The following is a 16,397-nucleotide window of genomic DNA, read 5'->3' on the forward strand; positions in this document are numbered from 1 at the left end:
CTGAAAGTGTGTGCTGCCTCATTTGGGCTCAACTAGTTTAGAAGGAGGTAATGATGTAGCCATTTTTAATCAAATATGATGTATAAAAATTTGAATTTATATAAAAGATATAGGGAGTGAAGAAACACCTCCCAGAAGGATTCATATTAGCATTCTTTTAGAAAGCAAGTACTCTGATACATTTAAAAAAGACTTTATTGACATGAATTAAGATTTTTACAAAACTTTCAGGAAATCTTACTTAAAGCAGAGTTTGCCCGTGCTCTGGAACACTGACTGACCATATGATCACTGTGGGGTCTCTAAAACCAGAGGAAAAGCCCACAGCTATTATCATAAACAAAACTCAAAACTGATGCTTAGAGTGACCCAGCTCCAATTAGTAACTCCAGTTGTAACTGCTTGGAGCACTGCACTAACATGAGGCCTTTGCAATTTGCCTAAGACCTTCTAGGTTGAGAAATACATAACTAGAGATCCTCCAGGCCCAGAGCAAGAAAGGCCCCAAGGAGCTCCCATTTCACCCCAGATACACTCCTATGTCTCAACGAGACAGGTTTCTTTTGTTGCCCAAAACTGGTATATTTTTAGCTAAATGCATCACTGGTGAGCTTCCTTCACTAATTCTAAGGTTTCCTTCACTCTCTTGTTCTAGCTTGCCACTGGTTACTGGCACCAACACCAATCACCCTTTTTTTTTTCCTCTTTTAGCTTGCCCTTGATACACACTACTGGACTTGGATAAATCATTTTGTTATTTGGGGATCTCTGATTTTCTACATTGTCTTTTCTCTACTCTGGGGAGGAATTATCTGGTAAGAATCTAGTCAAATCATTTTCGACGTCCTTAAAAGCACTTAACTTTTTAAAAATATAAATATTTAAGTATTACACAGCCTTCTTTCACTGTCAAGAGGTAGATCTGGGCAACAATCATTTCTTGCATTTAAGGTACAATGACAGACCCAACAGTATGTTCCTACCACCTACTCTTGGCCTTCTGCCAGTTCCCTCTACCCCCTTTTTCTATAAATCTCTTCTCAGGGAGATATTTCACTGCTTGGGAACCTGGAGCCTTAGACCTATCTCAAGAATCCCTAGGGCAACTCTAAAGAAACTTACATAGGAGCCCTTACCTACCTGGGTTTAGAGGCAGGAGTGCATCATTTACTTCGATATTTCCAAATTGGAGATTTTTTCCCCTCAGTTAAGTTAGAGAAGAATTAATTAAACCTAAAATGTATACCTTTGGTCAGATTGATAAAGGTACCCCAAGTTTGGCTAGGTTTGGAAGTCCTTCTTAAACTAGCCACTGGAATGGAATATACAAATCAGCAGTGTAGCCCAAGAGTCCGTTTGGTCACAGGCAGAACTCTGGAATTCTTCAGCCAAAACTTTTCCCTCTTACTTGCTATATGCCATTATTATATCTTGTAATAGAAATGATCGCTTCCTACTAAATGGGAACCATTGTCTTAGATTCCTCCTCACTGACCTTACTTAGACCTCACTTACCAATTGTCAGTGTTGAGTTAGCACCACTGTCTGTTTTGTGCTGAGGAGCATGGCTAAGGAAAAATATGGCAGCCAAGGTTAGATTTTTGCTACCTAATCTCAACTGAGTCCATACTGATTCTCAGTAGTTGTCCTGTTGACAATGACATTCTCCATAGAAAATCCTATAAATGTTTCCTGCTTTCTCAGGTTCTTATCCCCACCTCCAGCATACTCCCAGAATGATTTTTTTCTTTATTCAGATTGAGACTACACACATGTCCAGTTTTTCATGTCAGAATATACCTGTATCATTCTTTTTACTCTTAGAAAGTTCCCCCCTCTTTTTGAGAGTTAACCTATCTTCCCGATTCCCTCTCCTTCCTCATCCACCAGGATTTTGTTCCCACAGTTTTCCCATCTTATTTTGCATCTTCAATCTCTCCTGCTTCACTGTCTTTGAACCCCGTGCCTTTGAACCATGTTCAGGTCTCCTCTATGCTAAAAGTATAAACAACAAACAAACAAAAACTCCTCCTGCCTCTTGAAGCTTCCTTCCAGTCTTTCTCCTTTTGTTAGGCTTATTCCTCATTGCCTCATCACCTGCTGACCCTCTCGGAACCGTACTTCTCCTTCCATTGAATTTTCTCTCTCAGGAGATTCTTAATGACCTCCTTTGCTAAGTTGGCCTTCTCTTTAACCTCTCTATAGCACTGGGCATTGGTGACCATCCTTTCATTAAGAAATTGAATCCATTTACTCCTTAATTTCAGTATTTAGAGAGAACACTAAGCCTTCTGGGTTTTTGTCATACTTCTCGAAGCTCCTTCTCTGTCTCCTTCATTTACTTCTTTTTTTTGCCTTCTCCCATTCTCTGTGCTTTCCCTCAGTGATCCTCTGCATTCTTATAACACTCACTTTTGCTAGTATGGTTTCCAAGCCTATATCTTCAGCCCTGATTTATCTTTGATCCTTTATCTTTATTTATTATTATCTTTATTTAACTTTAATCCTGCACTTCCAGTTGTCTACTAGGCATTTCTACCTGGTTATCCTGGTTATTCTGCTGGTACCCCAAGCTAAAATCAAGCCTTTTGCCCACCAAAGAGCTTTGTAGACTAGAACGATCACAACTCGTGTGTTGCTTGATGTCATTTCGTTGTCATTGAGTTCGCACCTTCCACTGTATCCTGGAAATCCCTCCAAACCACAATAATACTCTCCAAGGGTCTTGAAGTGATTTTGCGTCACTAGATTTTCCATCTAAACATTTTTGGCTTTCTTACCAAATGCCTGTTGGAGCAATCTACAAATAAATTTTAAAATATACACCTCTGGGAGGTGGATTTAAACCTTTCATCAACAAGCTGCCACCCATCTACCTGGGGACCCCTTGTAGCCAAAAGAGAAGTGAGTTTCATAGTTTCTAAGCTCTCCTTCTGGGATCTGGAGGCACGGGGTGAAGTTGGTAGCGTTCCACTGATCTTGATAAGGACCAAAGAACCCTCTGAAGAGCATTAGTGACCTCTCAGAAGCAGAAGGCAGGGAAGAGATCTTTTCTTAGGGTTGTGCCTCCACCAAGAGGTGATGTTTAATGCTCAGGCTGCCATAGGGGGAACTTGGTACTGGAATCAAGACTGAACTGCGGTTCAGTGGACTGGTGGACTCTTGCACCTCCAATTTTAGGCCCCTCTAGGAAAGAAGACCCTGATTCATCCCTGCTTTCAAATAGAGATTTAGCATTTCACTCCTATAGTCTCCTTCTCATCCAGACAGCAGTTGGGGAAGGGAGAATGTGTGTGAATGAAATCAGACATTTTTGCCTTTACATCCTTCATTTTTGCCTTCCTTTCTCAGGTGGCTCTAACGGACATTTTCCTCTTTTCTCTCCAAAAATCATTATTTCCTTTCATTATTAGTGAGGCAGCTAGAAGGTGCAATGGTTAGCGTTGGACTTGGAGTCCAAGAGACCTGAGCTTAAATCCTGTCTCTGACACTTACTAGCTGCATGACCCCGGTGTGTCACTTAACCTCTGTTTGCCCCTCTTTCCTCATCTGTAAAATGGGGGGTGATGATAATAACACCTACCTCCCAGGGTTGTTGTGAGGATGAGACGGGATAGTGTTTGTAAAGCACTACACAACCCTTAAACACTTGATGAATTCCAGCTTTCGTTATGAATTTATCTTACCTGATAATTTATAGTCACGGCTTCCCCCCACCTCCCAAAGAAGTACTTACCATTGAATTTCCCTAACTAGAACTTGCAGTTTGATGGAACAGAAAGTCAGTAAGCATTCGTTAAGTGAGTCCTTGTGTGGTCGGCACTGTGCCAAGTCCTGGAGACGCAAAGAAAGGCAAAAACAAGGAATTCTGATCTGTTAGGGGAGGCAGCGTGCAAACAACAATATACATCTAGGATATATACAGGGCAAAGTGGAAATAATCTCAGAGTGAAGGCACTGATAGAAAAGGGCCAAAGACTGTGAAGGGATTTAAAAGCCAGAGAATTTCATATTTGTTTCTGGAGATCCTAGGGATCCTCTGTTGTTTACTGGGGGTAGGCAAAAGGGTGACATAGTCAGACCTACAGTGTGAAAGCTAAATAGAGAATGGACTGGGATGGGGAGAAACCTGAGATAGTAAGGGAACCAACTGGAAGAATATTGCAATGGTCCAGGACCGAGGCGATGAGGGCCTGCACCAGGGTAGCATCTGTGTCGGGAGAATGGAGCATTGAGAGATATAGACCCAGAGCAAGAGATACCACCCAGAAGTAAAAGTCACATGTCTAGACTTAGAATAGAAGAAGCATCCTCTCCATAGAGGATTTAAGAACAAGTATAAAACATGTTAGGTTTTTTTTCCCTATAATATGTACTTTCTCACCTGTTCCGTTTTTTTTCTCTCCTTGATCCTATAGGCCTTTCCTCAGTTATCAGAGGATGTACTTTGTGTTCATACAGATGCTATCTAGTGGTCCTGCATGGATGGGCATCATTCTGTTAATAATTATCAGCCTTCTTCCAGATATTCTCAAAAAGGTTCTATGTAGGCAGTTGTGGCCTACAGCAACAGAAAGAACTCAGGTAAAAATCACTTTACTCTTAACTGCTGATTATTATTGTAAGATAAGGGTTTAGTGTTTGGGAAGTTATAAAGGAATAGGCTAAAAGGCGTGTTGTATTCGGTGAAAAGTATAATTAGTCAAAAATATTAAAAACGAATCTAATTGAGTATAAGGCAAGTTGTTCTATCCAAGATTCTACACAACAAATGTATTTCAGAAGCAGTCATTATTTTAAGGTTAACATTATTTGTTGGGGGGGAGGGATGGTGATGGGATGGTATTAAAGTTTAGTGAATATAACTAGAATTCATAACATGATAAATAGGAAGTAAAGACCCTAGTAGATTGGGATACTTATTTTCCATGCTCTCAGACTGTGGTCAGAAAAAAAGAGATATCTGGGCTCCAGAGGAGATTTCTGGATCTTGCCTTTTCTCAGAGAAGTGTTCGTGCCCACTCTCAGCAGAGCCGTTTTACCTTTGCTCCGAGCAGGGTCCCAGTCTCATCCTCGTTTGTAATCTCCAGGAGACTGGTTCCTTCTCTCCTCCTTCCCTAGTCTCATGGAAAAGTGGGAGTCACTATTGGGAGTCACTAGTGGCACCTCAATATTGAAGATTACCTTGCCTCCTTACCCCCTTTCTGGCCTTTTTTCTCAAAGAATCATGGTGGAGTAGTAGAACAAAAAGATAAGGAGAGCAGGAAGCCGCAGATAAGATTGGGGCTACTCTGGAAACCTAAGGATCTGCCCGGATCATGAGGCTGATTTGAGTAGGGAATGGGGAGATATAATTAAAACAATAAAGGGGAATAAAAGACCAAACAGATATATATGTTTTATATATATGCGTGTATATATGTTATATATACGCATATATATATATGCGTATGTTACATATATACGTGTGTGTATGTATCTATACACGCACATGCGCACACATACACACACACACACACACACACACACATATATATATACACACACACACACATACACATAAAGAGAAAGCAGAATAAAGGATTGTAACTGTTTACTTTGAAAATTAATGAGTGCTATTCAGAACTCTATTTTACCTAATTCTTAAGTCCAAATGGAGACAAGCTTTTGTGGATTATGTTATTGGGTTTTTTTTTTTCATTCCAAATGGAATTTGCACACTTGAGGTGGAAAATGAGTATCCCTATATAATGACCCATGTACAATCATTCCCCAGCAAATAGAATTGAATTCCTGTTTGCAGGCTTTAGTAAAATGTTTGTAGTACTTAAAATGAGCTTTATTTGAAATCCAATGCTTTTAGCTCCTAGTTAGGCCTTTCCCTTCTTTATGCTTCCTGCCCCAGTTTAAACAAGTCATCCTCCAATTGCTAAAGGTAAAGAGAAGTCTGCATTAGTAATTGAGCATTGGGAGCTAGTCCCTTGGCAGGAGTTCTTTCTTTGAAAACAGACAGGGCAGGACGAGAATATCTTCAGGTATCCAAATCCTCTTTCGCTTGGATGGATAGCAAAAGAATTACGGCTCCAGACAGAGCTCATGTCACCCTTCCAGAAAGTAGGAAGGAAACAGCTTAAGGAGGTAGGTAGTTGGGAGCTTTGCTCTCAGGCTCCTAAGTAAGAACAAATCTTTAGTTTATAGTTTATGGTGGTGAAAGCAGGAATTTTGATGGGTCTCCCTATGAAGGGAACTTACCCTGCTGCCTTCTGGTGGATAAGATGAAGAAAAGAAAATAAATACTAGATACTTCCAAAGTCCTATCCTATGAGTAGCAGACTTATTAAAGAATTTTTTTGGGGGGGGGTTTTAATCTCTTGAATAGTAGTCCTAAAATACATAGTTGTTATAGATGAGACCTTTAATCCTTAAGGCTGGCTCTGTACTTACGTAGGAGTCAGCCACACAACTCCATAGACATGCTATTGGGGGCCCCTTTGTTCTTCCATGATTTGTACTTTGAGTCATAGAAAAATATAATTAGAAGGTGATGTGTTTTTTTCCCAAGACAGTGGAAGGTGTCTCCTTAGTCTTGTAGATCTTAAGATAACCCTGAATAGTATAAATGTTGTCATCCATTCTTCCTACTACTATAGGAGTTAAAAGTCCTCATTGTAGATTCATGGGGCATCTGGTCAGTTAGGATAGAGGGCTAAACAGGAGTAAGAAATAACACAAAAAACCTAGTGGGCGTAATTCTGGGATGGTCTTGCTGAGAGCCGTGGGTAGAGAATGAACCAGTCATGTTTGGGGGCTTAACAATGCCAGTGTCTGTTTTCTTAGTGTGATCAGCATTTCTATGCACTAGGAAGTTGTTGGCTTTTAACCACACTTACCCCCTTGTGTTTCTCTCTCCCCTCTCTCATTTCCTTTCATCCTCCAACCTGCTTTGCCTAAATAACTACTACCTTACTTAAACATAAATGATGTGCATGGGTCCCTCCTGAACCTTCTGGGAATGGCAGACTAAACATCAGTGCCTTTCTGTTGAGCAGTCTACCATCTTTATGCTTTCTCAGACTTCCAGCAGTCTGAGTTTCTAACGGAACACAAGGTGACTCTTTTTCTGCCTTTTTGCATGCTTGGAGGACATAGATGTTTAACTGTAATGTCGAGGACATTTATTGCACACTCATGTTTATACTGGAGGCGTCATATAGAGTGCTGGGCTTGGAAAAGGAAAGACCAGGGTTCAAATCCGGCCTCTGACACGTACTAGCTGTGTGACCTTGGGCAAGTCACAGTACTCAGGCCCCTCTGCCAAATTATCCACTAAGTTGTAACCAGGATTGAAGTTTGCATTGGCAGAGTGAGCTCTTGTGCCATAAAATCACTCATCGATATATCTTGTTTTTAAACATCAAAAAATCATCACAAAGTTTCCTCAGAAAAGTTGCAAATAGAATCATTGACTGTTTGCCTGCATCTGTAACTATTGACTAGTACTCAGTACTTACTACCAATTGTGTTAACAGAAGACTTGGTTCAAACTCTTATTATGCAGAGAGCAACACTGAGGCAGGTGGAAGAGGCATTATCGTGCCCATTATACAGACGAGGAAACTGAGGTCAGAAATTAAGTGATTTACCAGAAGGTCTCACAGCTCACAACCTAGGGCTCCTCCTGCTTCCAAGTCCAGTATTCTTTTACACTATGCTGCACCTTCATTTCATGAGAGACCAGTGTTATATAGTATCTTTATCTCATGAAGTACTGCATAGAACAGATCTGATCCATATTAAATTCCCATAGTCACATTTCAAATTCTGGGGTATTTGCAGCTCAACTGTCTCACAAAAAGACATGCCCTGGAGTGGGATGATATTGGTGTTGGCTTGATGTCCAGCTCTCAGCTGCAATTCTGAAACAAGCTCATTAAAGATCATTAAACAGCTCTCTGATATATCATGTGCTATGACTGGGATAAACAAGGGAAGAACACTGTTTTATACAAAACTCATGGAATAAAATTTGGGGACTTTTAGCAGGAAAAAGCTCTGAAAAAGCTCTGGGTTTTTTTAGAAGGCAGTAACAGCCTAGGCCATAGCATTATACCTTGTATGTAGCACTTTCTGTGGCAAAAGTTTGTTATAAAAGCCTTTTTTTTATCCAGAGCCAAGATTTCAAGGGTGCTGCAGCCCACCAATTATTTGGTGCTTATTCATACACTTAAATACATTTAGTCTGCTCCCAAAGTAAAGGTACTTTGAAAAAGTTTGCTACTTTAGTTCAAACAGTCTCCGATATTTGGATTGGATATGGACCAAATTTTCACATTTCAGTTGGTTGTTTGAAATACTTTTGAGTTTTCCCATAAGAACACTGTTATAAATGGTGGCTTGGGCTTCTGAGTTTGGCTAGAAAAATGGCATTAACATAAAGTGTATCTGACGCTATACTGTAAGTACTCTAGAACCCAATAACCATGTGTAACAAAGTGTAACAGTGACTCAGCGTCCCATTTGGAAGGCCAGGAACACACCTGGAACCCTCCTAGTTGTGAAGGATGAAATCAGAACTGATACTCTCTAATCTCCAAGTCACTGGTGGTACTTATATATATGGCCTGCGGAAGGAGCTAGTGATGAGAAGAGAAAAGGATGAGAGGAGAAGATGAGGAAGAGAGACCAGGGCTTAAGATGGGGCTAACCCCACCAGGGATACTCCCTTGGCTAAACTTCCCCCTCACCCCTTTTGTGAAGTATTAGGGATTGTCCTGCCAATTTCCCAGACAAAAGTTGAGGAAGGAAGGCAGCTTACTTTTCCTGTAGATGCTGATGGGGTCTTAGGGTACATATAACAGAGGATGAAGCAAGACTCATTTGCATTTCAGAAGAAAAGTAGAATTGGGAGGTACTAAGCACTTTATCTCGGGAGACAGAGCTGAAGTTGGTACTCTGGGGTAGTGGGGAGGTTGAGAACTGCATTGACAGGGAGGGAAGGAAGGAGAAAATCCAGGACGGTGAGGAGCTTTTGGTCTATTAGACATTTTAAACACTAGTTTGTGTTATACCTCCAGGACTGTCTTCTTCCTCCTCTAGCTGCTGAGTTCTCAGATGGCAGGACTGAGGAAAAGAGGAAAAGGAGATAACTTTCATGTGAGCCTGCTCCTCCCTTAGTTTCTCTTAATAGACTTCCCAGCAGTACTTGGCACATAATAGATGTGCATGGAGGAACCAAGGAGTGGGTGAATGAGTGAATAAACCATCTCCTCAGCCCTGCTTCTCCAAAGGACTCCATATTCTTTTCCTTAAAGTTCCCTTAGTTCAGCTCCAGGTCCTGTGATGAAAGGCCTAATACCATCCAAGTCTGCTTTTCCCTTACATAAGAACAATCTTCCAGCAACATCTGGCCCTGAAAAGCATAGGGACGTTCTCATCTGGATTAGCTGTTTCTGGGGTGATTGTTAGTATGTAACGAATGACTACATTTCTGTTGGCGTCTGGTTTTAGTGCCATTTTGCTAAAGACAGCATATTGTACAAAGTTTTTTTAAAAGGTGGGGAAGACCTTTTTTCTCTTAATAACTATTGATTGAGAGGGAAATGTGCCTTGATGGTGAACCTGCCTTGGAGTCAGGAATACTTCCAAGTCTTGCCCCTGACCCGGAATGACTGTAGGACCACTACCAAGACACATAATTCTCAGCGCCCTGAGGAACTCTGTAAGACTTTTAAGTTACAGAGAAGTTGCTGATCCACGTGAGTGTAGGGAGTTTCCACACTAGGAGCTCCCTAAATTGATGAGACCAAAACAAACAACTTCTCAAAAACAGTTGATTGACTGAACAATTTAAGTACTATTTAATTGACTAACATGATAAAAAAAGTCACTTTCTTTTTAAATAAACTAAATTGACTTAGTCCAATCTAATTTTGTTTAGTCTAGGGTCATCAAAATATGTTGTGGTGAATGACAGAATTCCATCTTTGTTTATTTTCCTATTTGAAAGCCTGTAACATGAAATTATTAGGAATGTCTCAGTATGGCAGAGATGGTATTAGGGAAATTGATTTAGCCTTCTGAAATTCAGCTCAAAATAAATATTCTAGAACTAGTCTAGATTAGAGACCTAATCTGAAGAGGCTGTTTTAAAGTAAAGTAAAGTAAAGCAGAAGCTGGAACAGGTCATCACTGATCATTGTCTTTGATTTCCACAGCAGCTGAAGGCATTAAGGCCTTTAGACCATTGAGCATTCATCTGTAGGGGTGGTGAACAACTATTCACAGTCACTACTTAGCCATGTAAAAATGAACATCAGTAAATCAAAACATTCACGGCACATGCAAAACACATTTTCTGTGATGGAGTTTAACCTATCCAGTGGTCTGCAAAACTTTGGAGGAATCAAGCATTTGTTTAACCTATATATGGACTACGTTTTGTTGGCTTTTTCCACCTTTCTCTGTAAAAATTATCATAGGGACCAATCCCCTTTTCATCCTCCACCCCATCTTTAAAAAAAAAAAAACATAAAAAATTATTTCTGCAAAGTGCACCAGTTGCATTTGCTTCGTTTTTCCTTTCCCTTATTTTATATGGAAGCACACCATTTACAGTTATCCATCACTCTTAGAAGGACTCTTTTTCACATTTGACTGGGAAATGACCAAGTGTGAGTAGAACATCTTACGAAGGCCAGCCCCACCCATCTGGGACCATTTTGAACATCACACTGTTAAATCTTTTGGATTTCATTTCTCCTGCTAGGACTCTTCTTTTTTGATTACTAGCCATCATTTTAGTTTTGTCCAAGGGGCCATTGAAGCCCCTTGAGAAACCTTCAGCGACGCTCTTTGCAGAAGAGCAGGAACTTTATCACTGCCTGGTGAAATGGCTCAGAGGGTCGTGCGGACCGTGCATCAGGCTTCCTTGCTCAAGCGTTCCTGGAAACCCCCACTATGTTCTTGGCAGGTCCTGTGGAATCTCCTACCACATTTCAAGCAAGATTGTGCCCATGAATTTGGCTTCTCACTGCACATGCATTGGGGACACTCAGTGACTTCACTCAGGTTCTTTATCTCCAGAATACAGCACACGTATTGGGGAAAGTGGGCTCTCCTTTCCCCCCTCACATTCCCAACCCAACCTTGGATACAGTTGTCTTCTGGTCCGTTCAGCAGCACTGTCACGGATGAGAAGGGAAGCCTGCTATTCCCTTAATGTATTTCCTGCATGCCCTGGAAATTGGCAGCTCACAGATAAAAAATCAGTTTGCCTTGGTTGATTTCTCTAAACCTGTGCTTTCCTTCCCCCCAGAGGTACTTAATTGCGTTGAATATTTAACAGCCAGTGGCAGCACACTGTCCTACTGCGTGTTTGACTGTATGATGATGAAAGCCCCATGAGCAAAACAGAGATAGTTTCCTTTTTACGTGATCCAAGAGGCACCGGAGAACATAGCCAGAGGTGGTGTCTCCTGGTGTTCATAAAACAAGTGTCTTCAGCTTTCATCAGGTTTGTATTTAGTCTGGCATCAGGATCAATAAGGGGCCCATATGTGCAGGTGAAAGGGTTGAAGGGATGAGAGCCATAGAGACAGGGCCTCATGAGACCAGAGCACCCTGAGGTAGGCTCTGGACTGAAGCTCTGGGAGTCTGTCTGGAGGTCAGGGAATCAAGACTCTCAGACCTCGAGATGATCCACTCAGATTTCCCTCATATGTGTGGCAACAGTCTCAGTGTTTTTCCTCCATCCTTGCAGAAGATTATGAAACATAAACCAACTGTAGAGGCAGTGGCGACCTACGATGGGCCCCTCCTTGAAGGATCTCTTACGGCTGCCGAAGCGTAATTAGCTCAATGATAGGTAACAGTATTGCACAGATGCTGCCAGTTTGGAGTCACTTTATTGGTGTGCGGTGATAACTCTGAAACTGTTCATTTTTCCTCCAAAGTTTTTGCTGTGCTTTGCCGTTTTTTTTTTAGTCAAAATTAATGATTTGTAGGAGAACCTAATTTTTACATTTAAATATTTGATATCCGCAGGTAAGTTATTTGCCTGTTGCATAACAAAGTGTATCATGTGTTTATGTGTGTGCATACATGCACATTTATGTATGTTATGACTAATGTTTATCAGTGTCCTCATGTGCAACGTTAGCTGGTCTGACTTGCTAATATTCAGTGTAGCCAAAATATGTAAATCCTTCTGGGCCTGTGAGGTGTAAGCATTTTCATTTAAAGAGTCCATCAGGAAAATACCACAAGTTAATCCTTTCTGGGATTTTGGTTTACGTTGAACATTAGACAGTCCCTCAGACTCATGTTGGACATCAGGCCATGTTAAACATTAGCTGTACTGAATAGAGCATAGTCTGGTGCCTAAAAAAAGTATGTGGAGATTGTGTTGAATATATGTGTTCATGAAGCATCTCTCTAATATAAAAACCTTGGGTTTGACAAGCACATTTATCATCTAATTCTGAAAAAAATGCCAGTTCTCTGTCAAACTTGAAACGTGCTTTGTATTCAAAGTTTCATATCACTCAGTTCTTGTTTATTCTCTTCCTACATAGTTAAACTTGTTATTTAAGACATATCAGCCTTGTTAGGCTATTAGTGAGAAGTCACACAAACCACACTGGTCTGTGGCATGTACAAAAGTAGTAAAAGTACGCTCTGAAGATGATCTCGATGTGCTTAGTCAATGTGGCTGTTTATCCTTGAATCTGTGTGTGTTGGGAAAGGATGCACTAACACTGGGTGAGTCCTTGTCTTCCTGTCTTTGTGGGGCAGCACTTTGAGGGTAAATAACCACACTTCACTCACACTTTCGGGCTTCTCAGATGGATGTCACTTTAGCAATCTAGGAGAGATGAACAATGCCATGAGACAGAGCGGCCACCTTCCACACAGTCCCTTAGCTCCCTCTGCTCCTTGCCATTCCCTGGGTTAGCATAATGGTTGCTTCACTTAGTGTAACTGAGGAGGGAGAGGTGGGGACAGAGAGGAGCAGCTTTCCAGGATATTAATAACCAGGTACTAATGGGCATGGTGTTCTAAATCAGAAGGGAGACCAGCAGACCTAATAATGTAAAACCAGTGACTTGGCTGTTGATTTCCAAATAGAGCAAGTCTTAGAGAAAGCATGTTATCTGGCTCAATTTTGAAATAACACAGAATTGTTTTAGGATCCTTACCACTATGTCAGGCACTTAATGTATTTTCTTATCTCTTGACAGAATTCTCCAAGGCAATGTCAGGAGCATATTTCAGAATTCACCCCTCTCGCCTCTCTACCAAGTCCAAGCTATCGAAGCAATGAGCTCACCAGTTCCCCCCCGGCCACAAGGTCTCACTCTCATTCTAAAAAAGTGATGCTGACATACTGGAACAGTCATGATTACCCGGGCCTCCCGCTTGGGTTTAATTTTTCCAATAACTATTGCAAGTCCAGTGCAAGACACTGCAACCGTGGGTCAGGTTTGGAAACGCCCGTATGACAGATCACCAATTCAAGCCTTTAAAGAACTGCATTTTTGAATGTGTGTGCGTGCGTGTGTGTGTGTGTGTGTGTGTGTGTGTGTGTGTGTGTGTGTGTGTGTTCTGTTTCCAGAAGAGGGAACAAATATGTAATAAAACGTAAACTAAGAAGTACTTGGCTCTCACTGTCTGGAGTAATCATTAGGCAGACAGAATTTAGAGCCTGAAGTCTATGTCCTTCCAGGCCTGATGTGGCCTCTTCAAAAAAAATTTTTTTTGAACTGCTAAAGCAATGAACATCTTACACAGTCTGGTACTGTGAGACTGGTAGCACTTAGAAGTCCCCTTGTTCTGTGTTAAAAGTTTTGGGTTTTTCTTTCTTTGTTGCTTTTCTTTTCTTTCCTTTTTTTTTTTTTTTTTTTGCACACGCATTGCTTGCTCCTTTTGTCTTCAGTCACTTGCTATTACTTGAAGTGGATAGTTTCAGTGAAGGACCTACATTTTGATATCAACAGTTCAGATTTGAGCCAGAAGCTATGACCTCAGATATCTCCAGTGACAGTCACTTCATGCATTTCACAGCTGTTTCTGATATTTCTTTTCGTCGTCGTCCTTCCCTGGCTCTCCCAACCAGTTTTCCTCCCCTCCTTTGTCCGTTGAACAAACTGACGTTGCCTCTGTGATCATCTCTTGTCAGGAAATGCTCTTCTAATGCTTACATTTTCCTAAGTGGCCAAATTAAGCATCTGTGTGGTCATGTATATTGGTTTTCCTAGTAGAAAAAAGAGATACCCCTTTTTTGTTCAAACCTCCTGAGGGAAGCTGCTTGTTGTAGGTAGTACTGGCATTTTGCATGTCAAACTCAAAGTCAGTCGTGCTGAATGTGTTAATTTATCACATTATGTCCTAGAAAAGTTAGAGTAAATTCAGTTCATTTTTACTCCCCTCCCATCACCTCGTTGCCTCCATGGAAAAAAGTGTTTATGTGTGTAACTGTATGAGTGAATGTACTTAGGACAAATTACGAAGTGCTGATATCTTAGCTTTTCTTCTGAGAGCTCTGAGATAGTATTTTGTCAGACTTCAAAGGATGGAGTTTCTTGGTTTCCTGTTGATGGAAAATTTTATTCCAGGGGCTTTTAAAAGGGGGTGCAATTAGTTTAGGACAATTGCTAGGGGGCTTTGGCACAAATGATTGACTGTAATGTCAATATATAGCAGCCTGTGTTGTAATGGAAAGGGAAGTCTGGAAACTGGTTTTCTGAGACATAACCACCAGGTGGCAATTGTCTTTCAAAATGGACTTAAAACTTTTATTTCAGATTGAAAGGATATGGTTACACGATAGCCTTTCAATTTTTTAAAAGCAATACAGCCAGCTTGTACTTCTTCCAAGGCTCTCCAGTGTTTACCAAACCTTGCGCTAATTTTACAAGTAGGTGTGTCCTTTTTGTCTGGGGATTTTGTCCAGTGTTCTGTTTTGGGAAGGCAGACATGACCAGAGGATTGCTTTAAAAGTCCCCATTATTTTTACGTACCCAGTGTTTGTTTATATGAACACTCTCCATGACATATTTGAATGGCCATTAAATTAGTATATTTCAATTTGAGAGTCAAACTTAAGCAGTGAAGACTTAACTCCTTTTTTGAAAAGTCTCGTCCAAGGACCACATATAGATAACTTTGCCTGCTCCCAGAGCCCCTAGTGTGATCAGAAAATGGCATGCATGGGAATCAATACTGAGAGCTTGTTCTTAGGCTTTTGATGTTAGGCTTATGGGCATTCAAGGTTAGTCATTTGAGAGCATAGGGTTTCACCTATAAAATATTTATTTGAATTATAGAGAAGTTTTTTTTTCCTAAACGGAGCACTTAATGACAAGAACCAGTGAATTATTTTAAAGTTGTTGGAATGTTTTAATGAATTATGAGCACTTATCATACCAAAGATTAGGCTGAATAAAGTTTGATTGTCAACAAGAAGTCATTTTACTGCCCTAGAGACTAAAAAGCTTAGTGTTTTTAGCTTGAAGATTCCATGTTAGCATTTCCACAAGAACCCTTTCAGTTTCAAGGAGTATCAATCATTCTGTCATGGACTCTAGCAGTATTAAAAATTTAGTCATTACTTCCTTGGATGTCACACTGAGAATCATACCATTCATAAACACTGGTGTATGTATTTTTTAAAGATTTTTTTAAAACCTAATATGGGTATAAATGTAATACCTGTAATGGTAACAGATTTCTTGTGTGTTTAGTTAACAAATTATTTGTAATGTATTTTTTTAGAAATCTTAAAATTGCCTTTGCACTGAAATATTTTTCATAGCTGTTTATATATCTCTTTTATGCATTCATTTGTTAACACACCATTTCTAATTTTTTAAGTATGTTTTGAAAAGTTTTTTAATTTTATGGGTTTTGGCCACTTTACATTTAAATTTTGCTGATAGTTGTGACTGAATGTTTAAAAATCTGATGAATGTGAAAATTTCAGATTTGATTTCTTGCTTTCTCTTTCTCCTAAACTCTTGCTGTTTCTGATGGTAGTAGTTAATGTAAGGCACACTCCAAATGGTAGTTTGCTAAGTTTTTTCACCGTAATCCTTTGTAACTTCATCTTACCTTGGCTTTTTTCTCATTTCTATCTTTTAGCCTTAAATAAGACAATTCTTGCTTGGTGACTGAATATGCTCGATTCCTGCTCTGCCTACTAACCACAAGTTTACCACATCCTTCTGACAATTTAACGCTTTCATTGAAAATCACTAAGATTTTACAGAGTCTAAAACATGTTTTAGGAAATAGCCTGAAGAATTATTAAATGGATGTGCCTAGGTATTTTAAATAGATCATGGGGGTGGGAAGAGACACAGATGTTTGGCCAGGAACAATGAAATGGAGAAAAGGAGGTC

The 16,397-nt window shown here is 40.3% G+C and overlaps 1 protein-coding gene across 1 annotated transcript in view; it reads left to right on the forward strand.

Annotated features, from left to right (window-relative positions):
• The window catches only part of ATP11A (ATPase phospholipid transporting 11A), a 220,396-nt gene extending 207,077 nt beyond the window's left edge, over positions 1 to 13,319 (forward strand). The window contains exons 27-30 of the mRNA XM_036756991.1: positions 712 to 815; positions 4,419 to 4,584; positions 11,759 to 11,863; positions 13,239 to 13,319. Coding sequence (XP_036612886.1) covers positions 712 to 815; positions 4,419 to 4,584; positions 11,759 to 11,848 — 360 coding nt within the window. The 3' untranslated portion in view covers positions 11,849 to 11,863; positions 13,239 to 13,319. The remainder of the gene's footprint in view (positions 1 to 711; positions 816 to 4,418; positions 4,585 to 11,758; positions 11,864 to 13,238) is intronic.
• Positions 13,320 to 16,397: the final 3,078 nt, after the last annotated feature.

The sequence above is a fragment of the Trichosurus vulpecula genome, chromosome 4, assembly GCF_011100635.1.
Source record: "Trichosurus vulpecula isolate mTriVul1 chromosome 4, mTriVul1.pri, whole genome shotgun sequence".
NCBI lineage: Eukaryota > Metazoa > Chordata > Mammalia > Diprotodontia > Phalangeridae > Trichosurus > Trichosurus vulpecula.